Consider the following 11,138-nt stretch of genomic DNA (forward strand, 5'->3'; position numbering starts at 1 on the left):
TCGAGGAGAGCAACAAATTCAACATGCATGTGAAAGTTGCGGTGAAAGTTGACAAAGAAGGCACATCAACAACAAAATGAAACGAATTCGAACAAGAGACACGGCGCCTTCTACGCTCATGAAACTCGATCTACTCGACCTCATTCCACGCCTTAAACCCCGCCCGGGCAAACTCTTATATTCATTCATTCATTCCTTTAATTAACACAATTGGGGCTGGCCTCAATCATCATCCTTCATTCATCTTAATTCCCTATAAATAACCTACTCATCATTATATCGAAATCACAACTACTCAACCAGTACTCTCACTAGTCCTCTCTGTACGTGTACTTCCAGTCCTTCTCAAGTAGCAACAATGGCAGGACGTCCGTACATCGTCGTGCTGCTCGTTTCTCTGCTTCTTCTAGTCACACTTTCTCCATTAGCTGAGGTAACATTTACTCTTTTCCTATCCTATTTCTCGATCTATAGGAACGAACGTACAAAAATGTAAACTAATTAATACTGGGTTTTGAACTAGTACTGTGTAAACAAGATCAAGTCGTGATGTTGGTTAAGATTCAAGACAGACAGATATGATCAGATCTCGACTCACATCTAGACAGTCTTTCTTGCGACTACGCTTGCATCTTTTCTCACATGTTGCATTACTTGTATATGAGTGAGCTAGCTAGTACGTGCGTGCATGATGATCTCTTTAGTAATCCTTTTTGTGTTTAATTTTGTACTTGATCATTCATACGCAGGCTTACACCAAGCTTCGTCCTCAAGATTGCAAAAAGAAATGTACGTATCGGTGCTCCGCGACATCGCACAAGAAGCCATGCATGTTCTTCTGCCAAAAGTGCTGTGCTAAATGTCTTTGCGTTCCTCGAGGCGTTTACCGCAACAAGCAAGAATGCTCTTGCTACAACAACTGGAAGACCCAAGAAGGAAAACCCAAATGCCCTTGATCACATATCCAGATTCCTTCCCTTCCTTATGTCGGAGATTCTTATTAGAAATAAAACATAGAATTGCTTGTTTTTCTGCCATCAATTATATTCTACTTTTATGAATCAATTATGGCGGCGCTGTTGTTTTCAGTTACCACTTGTACGTCCACTTTAGTGTTTGCCACTCTCTATCAGGCCAAGATTAGGCAATAAAGTCACAATATATTGTCTAATCTAAGATATAGTATATTTGTTGGATTAATATGCTCTTATTTACTCTTCACTAATTAGAACTTAGAAGTACATTTGCACTGACAAACAACTACCACTTGCAAAACAAAATGTTGATTACTTGATTATGAAGAGAGCACATCAATTTTGTAGCACGTCCTAGCTCAGCAAGTGCTTCTCAATATTCGGTTTCAGAAAACAATTGTAGTAGCCATAAACAACGTACACTTCATATGAATCATAATCCTTTACTTCGCATTGGTTTGTACTTGAATTGAACCCCAGATCATTAATCATATTAATCAATTGAATTTGTGTTGTATATATCAACTTCCTCCTTATTTGTAATCGAAAAAAAAAAGGGCTTCGGTCTTTGGTGATGCCAATATAGTTCAATATATCAACCTTCATCAATTCAGAAAGTCATTCAACTGCATGCCTTTTTCTCATTTGAAGCATTGATTTTAAATGCGAACTTATAGATTAACTTCTGAGGTTCTTCACCAACTCTACCGACTCTTCCAAGCAGCCTTGTCAAGACTTACTTATGATATATTCAGCCTATCCCCTCCTTCCTCTTCCTTGACTTTCTGCATAACATCACTGTGCATGTCGTCCTTCGACACATCGTCATCATTCTCTTCCATGAGGTCCTTGCAGAGTTGCTCCAACACTTCGTCCTTTTCAAACCGACCAACCTTGCACAGTACGGTTCAGAGGACGGGCCTCCTCCACGAGCTAGCCCCGAAATCCCGGTGCTATAGGAACATTCCCAAGCTCGGTGACCGCTTTGATGACACTCTACACAAACCTTGAGGGTAGCATATTGTTACGAGCTTATTCTTTTACTATGCTACTCGTGCGGCCTTAGTAACTCTCTTATGCTAAGTCAGTCTTACTCCTACAACACCTGGCTAGAACAATTGAAAGACAAAGAGTATCTCTAAAGAGAACTAGTATTGAACAAAGAAAGCTTACAAGAGTATTTACAAGTTTGCTTGAAGGCAACTTACTTGATGCCTCAAATGTGAGGGGTGCCTTCATATTTATAGACCTCATATTCCTACATCAATAGTTCTAGAGAATTCTAGGACTATATACAAGTGTAGTTGGTTCTAGAGATATCTACATAAGTCTATACAAGTCTAAGAGTTACCTTAAGTATTCTAGATCAAGTTGACATCTATTCCTATGGGTACCCATACCCATGGGTAAAATATGTATTAGGTATTAGTTTTGGGTAATGGGTAATTTGAAAATAGTCAAAATACCCATAGGTGGGTAATGAGTATTTTTAAAATACACACGGGTGAAAATGATGGGTATGCGTTATACCACGGGTAAAAAAATCTCACTCATATTACCCAAAAACGCAATTGACTGACTAACTCGACTTAGCTCCCATCTTCTACTTCACCCAAATTCATCTTCGATTCTCCGACGCCTCAAATATGTACAGTCTTCCTCGACAACTATCCATTTTTGGCATCAACTTGGATTTCTCATGTCGGTTATCAAGCTTTGAACTCGTGCGGCAACTTGGATTTCCCATCTCGGCTCTCTTCGCAGACCTCTTTCACTATTAGAGGTACCCACTTTACCCCCAACTTCTTTTCCTGATTACGTTCATGTTTACATCTGATTCCAATTGTGCTTCTTCATATTCAATTTGATTTTGCGAACTAAATATTAAAATTTTTAAAACCAACGTGTAAAGGGTTCTGGACTTCTGGGTAGGGGATAGTTCATGAAATTTGGCTCAGTTTTTTGGTTTCAAATAAACGAGTTGTTAGATTAAGATAAGAAGCTTTGTTTTTTTGTTTTTGATTATGTGGGCTGATTGAGTTTCTTTCGGTCCAAATCAAGCTTTTAGTTAATTGGTTTACTAGTTTGTGATTATGATGCGTGGAGATTTATCAGTGTTACAGTTAGTGGCCTTTTCTAGCGTGTTGTGTTCTGTCTATGGTAACATATAGACACTTGGTTAGTTATATGATGTTTTGGTTATAGCTAATGTGATGTATAAGAGATAGAGCTAATGAAATGTGGAATTCCGCCGCAACACATCCATTGTTGGGATTTATACAAGAGAATTATATGTATTTTTGTGAAATGTGATATGGATTTGATGAATTTGATCTGCATAATTGAAAATACGAGTATATATTGAACTTCATAATCATGACATTACACCAATGCTTCTTAGTTTCTAAGTTCATAGCTTAAACTGAGATAAGACAGAGGTACCATCAAGGCCTTTCTCAGTTATACTTATACATATCCTTGAATATCTGTTATTGAATATCATTAAGCTGAAATCCTACTCATTGACATTGAGTCATTAACAACCATATAGCTTGAAAGTTGGCACCTAACTTGTTCATGTCATATCCTACAGGGTCATTATGATCACATTCCTTGTTAGTGTGTTTCAGTTCCACATATCGTTCTAATCAATAATATCTTCTTTGATTCATTATATTTGGGTTATTTGAGAGACATGATTTTAAATGGTAGTAATCTCTGATTCAGTTTTTTTGGTAGCAACTATTAAGTGTATCTATTGTCTATAATGGGATAATTATATGTACTGAACTCATTGTTGCTATCAATGAATGAATTGAAACTAGTTTTTCCCTTATAATTTCCTTTTCTCTCTTCTTTGTATCCCTGTAAATTTGAATGTGTCATGATAATGAAGTATGAAATTATTTTAATCTTGCAGTATGGAGGAAGAGTATAGCTGTACAGATAATGAGGATGTGGAACAAACTGTCCAAAGCACAAGAAAGAGGAAAGCAGCAATATGGGATAACTTTGAAGTGCGAATGATTAAAGGTAGTGATACTGATTCTAGCCCACTTCAGAGGCAATCGGCTGATATTAGTAGAGCACACTCTTCCCCTTTATTCTAGTAGTACGTAGTCAATTTAACTCTCGAATTGTAATCTTATTTGATGTTATATTAAAAAGTCATTTATTAAGAGTAATTTCAATTTTACTGAATATTGTCTTAGTAATTTGTTCAAGTATGTAGTCATAAAATTTTCTTTCTTTGGCTTGCAGTACTATCATGGAAGATGAATCATTGTTTGACTCTAAAAAAAAAGTGTTCGAAACACAATATTTTGTTATAAAAAAGGTACCAATTAAAATGAAAACAAATATAAGCTACCTATTGAAATAATAATAATAATTATTATTATTATAATAATAAGGTACCCATATAGAAAATGGGTAAATGAGTTAGTAGTATAATTACCTATTTAGAAATTAGTGAGTATCCATACATATCGAATTATCATGTGAAAAAAAAGGTACCAGTTATAAATGAAAAAAAATATAAGCTACCCATTGAAATTGAAAATAATAATAACAATAATAATAATAATAATAATAATAATAATAATAAGGTACCCACATAGAAAATGAGTAAATTGGTGGGTAGTATAATTACACATTTAGGAATGGGTGAGTATTTACCCATACCCATCAAATTATCATGTGGGTATTACCCAATGGATATTACCCACGATTAATTTTGTGTGGGTAATTACCTGTGGGTTTTACCCAAAAGACACAAATGCCATCCTTAATTCTATTGACTTCCGGAGTGGTCTTGGTCCCTTAGCCTCACCAGGTTCTTGAGAAATCTGGATATGTCCCAAGGCTTCCCAATTCTTCCGGAGACTTCCAACGCCTTTTAGAAAAATTCTATGAACTTTTAAAGAGTTCTAAAGAGTTCCGCCATTTTCCGGATCCGCCTAGAATGCTCAAGTGTCTTCCGTAACCTTCCTTGAGCCCTGCTTGTTTCAAAAATGCTCAAGGTAAAAATGGCTAAGTTTGGCGGGATGTGACATTCTCCCCCACCAAAGCCCGCGATGCCCTCATCGTATTTCGTTATATTGCTGGATTTTGTCCTTGAACTGCCAGAGCGTATCTTCAGACTCCTAGCTTACATCCGTATCGGGCAGACCTCTCGACTTGATGAGGTATTCTTTATAACTTGGCACGCCTCTGTCACATCCCGGATTGGAACTTGAACAGTATTTTAGGATTTAAAAGGAGATTAGCAAGCAAACAAAGCGATTAGGTTTCGCTCAGATACTCACTAACGTGAACAAGTGAATAAAAGGTTTTCGACAAGACAAACACGTTCACAAATAAATAAATGATACTACTTTACATTTCCGCGAATATAAGTAAATTTATATAACAAGAATACAGAAGGTAGTGTTAATGCCACCGGCCCAAATTAAACAAGTAGACAACCCAATTTTTAATACAAAATGAAGGTGGCTACAACACAAGGAATCAACCCCGGGAAACTTTACTCGAATACATTGGTACAAGACATGAGAATGAGATGCATAAGGGTGAACATGAAACACTAACTCTCAAATGACGCTCCTAGCTCCGGAAATAACAATTGGACCAGCAAGACAACTATTGCAGGAGTGAGCGTCGTCCTCGCTTGCCCAGTAGGGACTAGCCTGCCCATGAGGTTTGAAAACCAAAATCTGGTAAGGATAAGTTTTATAAAACGTTGAGGGGAGTTTAGCGCAGATAAAACCATTTAATTAAAAACAAATGCAAGTTTAAGATACAATCATGCTAAAATAGTTTGTGGAGCTCAAAAGGTAGGGTAAGGCAAATTCAACTTCAAGCAATGCTCGACCGATCTTAGCGACTAAATAGTCGAGGACAACTATATGTCTATTGTAGCACAAAGTAGCGAGACTGTCCATTTAAACGAAATACCCTCAATAGTATAGAATAGAATGGATCTGATAGGAGCACTTTGTGCTACGTTCTTAATATGTTTTTACCTCCATTTGTACTTTGCTTAGCCCTTATTGTTGTAAGATCGAGTCATTGAGTCACAATAAGAGTCTAGGACGGTAATGGATGTGTATTTGTGCTTAAACGAGCTAAAAACGAAGAATTGGTCCAGAGTCCTAGTTTGAGTATGAATCCTTATAGGACTAGGAAACCTAGTTGGATTAGGAGTCTTCATCTTTCTACGTTTTGGTCGCATTGGTGATATGTTGAGTCTTGTTTGCATTAGGAATCTTTGTTAGACTAGGAAACGTACCATTTTGGAAAGTCCTACTTGAACTCAAACTCTACGAAACTTTCCTAAATGAACTTTCCTGTTCTAGTAACTTACTTATTCTAGTAAGTTTCCTTTTTGCAAATTAGAAACTTTCCTAATCTAGTTGAGCTCATCTATTACATGTGTCTTTTTAAGACAACAAATGTCTAGATTAAGACATAAGTTTCGAAATCATTATCTCTTCTTATTAATTTCGGTTTTTATTTTCAGGATTGAAGAGATAAATCAAAGGATAATACACATCAGTAAATTGAGAAATTGAAGGAGTTCTTTGCCGTATGGGATAAGAAGAGATAGCACGGCTGAAGTCCATATCCAATGAGGAAAAGAATAGAGGACGGCAAGGAGCTTGAAGGTGAAGCTACTCACGTTTTCAGCTCATATCCAAGAAGAAAAAGGAGTCCAACCGTGTAACCCTAGAGAAACAAGGAGATAAGAGCTTGTTCTACAAGGAAAAGAAGGACAGCCATTCGATTCAATTAAAGACAAAAGATCCTGGCCGTGCATACATGGATCAGCCCATCAAAACCCTAGCAGCCCCTCCTCTCCTTCTTCCTCTATAAAAGGCACGGCCTCCCTTCATATTTGGCATCTCCATTCTCTCACAAACAAAGCCGAAATTCTGCCCAAAAATATCCAGAAAATTCAAGCCAAAAACCTTCATCCATCATCACCAAACCGTGCTCATCTTCCTCCTCTACCAATTCGAATTCATCCTTACTTCATCCTAAAAGGTTTCTAATGTGTGATTCATCCATGGCTTGTAATATTTCTTTTTATTTTCTGAAATTTTCGAATTCATTGTATGATTACTTGGATGTTATTTTCGGTTTTATATATGAAGAATATAAATTCAGACTTCTTTGGTTTTATGTTTTGATCGTATGAACTCTTGGATATATGTTTATGCCGTGTATAATAGCTAAGGGCAGTAGGTTTTCGAAATTTATTTAGGTTTTATTTTAATTTATTCCTTGAATTCGTACATCTAAATCAATGCTTGAGGAAGCCAAGGCCATGGTTCTCCTAGGGTTGCGATTTAATTCACCAAAGTGTTCATTGATTGAATATGCGTTTCGTGTTTCAATTATTGATACTTGTTTAGGGTTGTGATATTTCTAGCAATTTGCATGCTTAATCAAGATGAGTGACGCCATGCTTGCTTACATGTTTCCAATTCGACTTAATGTGCTTATGTGCTACTTTGTGTTTAACTACTACGTTTCGTTATGTTGAACTCTTTTTAGCATATGTTTAGGATTAAACGCTTCGTTGAATCTAAATATTTAAGAAGTCTCAACGATTAGATGAACCGCTTCGGACTCTCATTAGAATTGGAATTGAAATGGACTTAGAAATAATCGAAAATACTTGCTGCCTATATGTTGTTCTATGCATGTCATACATGTTTCTTGAGTAGAATTCGTGTATTGGTTATGTGATGAGTGGTAGATCAATTGTATATAAGTAATTTAGGATTTTATTTTAAGTAATAGTTTTAGAATCCAAATCAAATACCCCAATAACATAATAAGTTTTGAGGCCCTTTTGATACCCCGGACTGAACGATCCATGCTTATTCTATACTAACGATGATGTTTTTAGGGTATTTTATAGACGTTCTAATAAAATGATCTATCAGGATCCAATAATAAATAGGACATTGCCCCTCTGGAGGTTCACGGTCATCGACCACGTATGATTACCTAGTATGCTGAGCTCCCGTCACTCTCAGGTCAACACACGCGAGGATTCACTACTTACCCAATTTCGAAATCGTGCCTAGTTTCGCGTTTTCACAACATTTAATGCATCAGAAATCATTCAACCGATAACTAGACTATGCAATTATATTTGCCCCAAAATCAACAAAGGAGGGTTAGCTCCCCTACCTGGAATGAGGTGTAGAATCCCAGCTGTTATCTAAATCAATAGAAGTAGCTACTCCTGCTGCTCCACTACTCGATCTCGTAGCATCAACTCTGAATTTATCAATCATATAAAGAGTCAATTTCAATTCGAATATCGAAGATAAGTTGACTCAATCCTTTTCCTAGTTTAACCAGTAAAATCAAGCTTTGTCTTTTCGTTGACCAAGTATTCCTAGTTTGACCAGGAATTGACTATGTTGACCAATTCTCGGAAAATCCGAAAATAATCCAATTTCAATAGTCGATTGATACTAAGCATACTTTATGGATATCAAAGTTACTCAGAATCATATCGACGACATGTTTATTTTACCGACACATTTCTAAGTTAAATAGTTCTCGATTCTCGAACCAGGCGAGAATCGAAACTAATATTAGTCGCAACTAAAAATTACGTTTACTCATTGCCTTTTTAGTTAAAATCGGGTTTTTACTAAGTTACCGTAGAAAAAAGTAAAACCGTTAAAATCATTCAGTAAATAGTAAAGAGGTAACTTAAGATAAAACTGTAAAAGTCAAAGGCAAATAGTAAATAGTAACAGTAAAACTACAAGGGGTATTTTAGTCATTTCACATTATGGTAAAACAGTGAAAAGGTTAAACTGTAACAGTAAAAACCCATTTTTCACCCTTATCACTCCGATCATACTTCCGACAGCAATCTCCTTCTTCGATCAATTCCACAACAACAACAACAATTTCACAACTTCACAAATACTCAACAAGTACCGAAACACACAAAATTGCAATCTAGAAATTGAAAAGAAAGAAGGCTTTCTACCTCATCGATTTTTCCAGAAATGCAGAAGTGGTGATAGATTGCTCCTCTGATCACCTCGTTTCGCTGCTGCCCAGAAATCACCCTAGGCCTAGCCAAGCTCACCTCAAGTTATCCCAAAAGCCAAAGGAAGTCGCCGGAAAGTCGAGAATTTAAGGTGGAGGTGTGGTGGCAGTGAAGAAACCCAGAAAAGGAGAAATCTGGTAAGCTTCAATTAATGAAATTGAAGATGAAATCGAATTGAGGAGAAGAAACAGAAGCTACCCTTACCGATCATGGCTGGAGAAGCTCTCCGGAACTGTCGGATTCCTCTATCTCATCTCACTGTTTCAATTCTGATTTGGGGAAGAAACAAAGAGGAGAGGCGATCTAAAGACATAGAAATGAAGAGAAAGGAGAGGCGAGTAAGATGGTGGTGATGCATGTGGGTGGGCTGCCAAGGCGGCAACAGAGAGAGAGAGAGAGAGACGGTGGCGATGTGGTCTCGGTGGAGCCACAGAGACGAGAAAGAAGAGAAATGAGGGAGAAGAAGACGCAAGGAGGAGAAGAGAAAGAAGAAGTTGGGCTCGGGTCAAAAAGAAAATGGGCTAAAAAATAAAAGGTCGAAAGATTTTAAAACCCAATACAAACTTTGAAAATTCTTAAAAATAAAACCGAGCATCGAAAAAATACTCTGAAGACATTTCCGAACTCGTGGCGACATGTAGTCTAATAACGACGTATTGAACTACAAACTTGACATTGAAGCTAAATGTCGATTAATTAATCCTAATTTGTCGGTAATCGAGATTAGAAATCTCGGGTTTTACATTCTACTCCCCTTAAAAAGAGTTTCGCCCACGAAATTCCAAGGGTTAGGCATGAGGTCAATTGGTCAACAAATTATGGTCAGGTCAAACTCGAGTGCACGCTGCACATTCCTGAGCATAAAATGTTTCATGCTTGTCTGATTGACGCAAATGATACACTGGCGCTACTAGAAATGAGTAACTGCCTGCGGTTGTATCTCCATAGTCTTCCTTAGATGGTTCACTGGTGGTCGTGCCTTCAAGCTTTACACAACCGGGAAGTCCAGAAACTGTAAGTGGAATCACTTTATTTTTTCATGACTGGCTACTTTTGCTACGTTTTTTTGTCGATGTGTCGACTTTGGCTTCCGTGCTTCAACTAACTATCTCAGAATTTAAAGCTAATAAAGTCATAGCTCAAATTTCTCGTCGTACTTTCCACTTCTTTTCCGATTCACGATCACAGTTTTTTCTACTTTTATTGCGGTTTAAGAAGTTGAAATTTCATCCCCTTGCATTGCTGATGATGGAAAAATCGTAGAATGTAGCTTGGTTCACGAACTCCTGTGGTTCTTCTGTCTTGTCAGCAAACAGGTTTGTTGAGAGGCACACTTGTCAAGCTCAAATGTTACTGCAAAAGTCGCGTCAGAGGATACAAAGTCATGTGTACTGTCGTCAGCATCCATGCACGATAAACTCTTTAATCTATGAGGTTCCTGTGGTACCATTTCTCGAATTTATTCGAGATTATATTTGTACTTTTCTCCTTTTACTTCGGCTGATTGAATTGAACGAACTTTATTGTAAAATAAAGTCGTGATCCTTGAAGCAATTAAAACAAGTAACTTGAACCAATGAGAGAATTGATAACAAAAATATAAATGAAATCTCAACATCAAAACTCAGAAAGAAGGAATCAAAGTACGTTGAGCTGATAATAAGTCAAATGAAAATTTCTAAAATTTTATTGGTTACTAGATTCACCAATAAGTTCTTTGAGTAATTAGAGAACCAATGCATTCGCAGAAAATTGCAAATCATGACCCGATTAAGAATTAAAAATGAATGTAGATGGGTCAACAGATAAATATGTACATTATCACTGAAATAAAGACATCAATGATAATTGAAAACAGAAAAGGTTCAGTCATTCAAGCAATTCGCATGATTGATGCAAAAACATGGAAGTTGTAAACAATAGTTTACAGATTGAATCTGAACGAGATTTATGTCAAAACATCAAGGAGGATTTGAAAAGTACATACTTTTCGGAGTTATAAGCTCCTACTAGTAAAAATAGCACAACTAAGACCTTCAAGCAAATCGAGATCAGATTCGAAGGTTGAAATCGAATTT

General features: G+C 36.8%; 1 protein-coding gene and 1 long non-coding RNA gene across 2 annotated transcripts; one reads left to right on the forward strand and one right to left on the reverse strand.

Annotated features, from left to right (window-relative positions):
* The first annotated feature begins 226 nt into the window (after positions 1-226).
* LOC126792036 (protein RSI-1-like) lies at positions 227-1,210 on the forward strand. The gene is made up of 2 exons (XM_050518543.1): positions 227-433; positions 750-1,210. The coding sequence occupies exons 1-2, from the start codon at positions 359-361 to the stop codon at positions 954-956; spliced, it is 282 nt and encodes a 93-aa protein (XP_050374500.1). The 5' UTR covers positions 227-358; the 3' UTR covers positions 957-1,210.
* A 4,142-nt stretch (positions 1,211-5,352) lies between these two features.
* Positions 5,353-9,245, reverse strand: LOC126792076 (uncharacterized). Its single transcript, XR_007671916.1, has 3 exons — positions 8,998-9,245; positions 8,178-8,267; positions 5,353-5,662 (listed from the first exon to the last, which is right to left on the reverse strand). It is a non-coding gene; the product is annotated as an uncharacterized LOC126792076 (long non-coding RNA).
* Between the last annotated feature and the right edge of the window lie 1,893 nt (positions 9,246-11,138).

This window comes from Argentina anserina, chromosome 1 (assembly GCF_933775445.1).
Source record: "Argentina anserina chromosome 1, drPotAnse1.1, whole genome shotgun sequence".
Lineage (NCBI taxonomy): Eukaryota > Viridiplantae > Streptophyta > Magnoliopsida > Rosales > Rosaceae > Argentina > Argentina anserina.

Excerpts from the sequence above, each read along its gene's own strand:
- LOC126792036 (XM_050518543.1), top strand. The coding sequence starts at position 359 with ATGGCAGGACGTCCGTACATCGTCGTGCTGCTCGTTTCTCTGCTTCTT. Across the intron at positions 434-749 it reads CACTTTCTCCATTAGCTGAG|GCTTACACCAAGCTTCGTCC; the intron begins GTAACATTTACT and ends ATTCATACGCAG.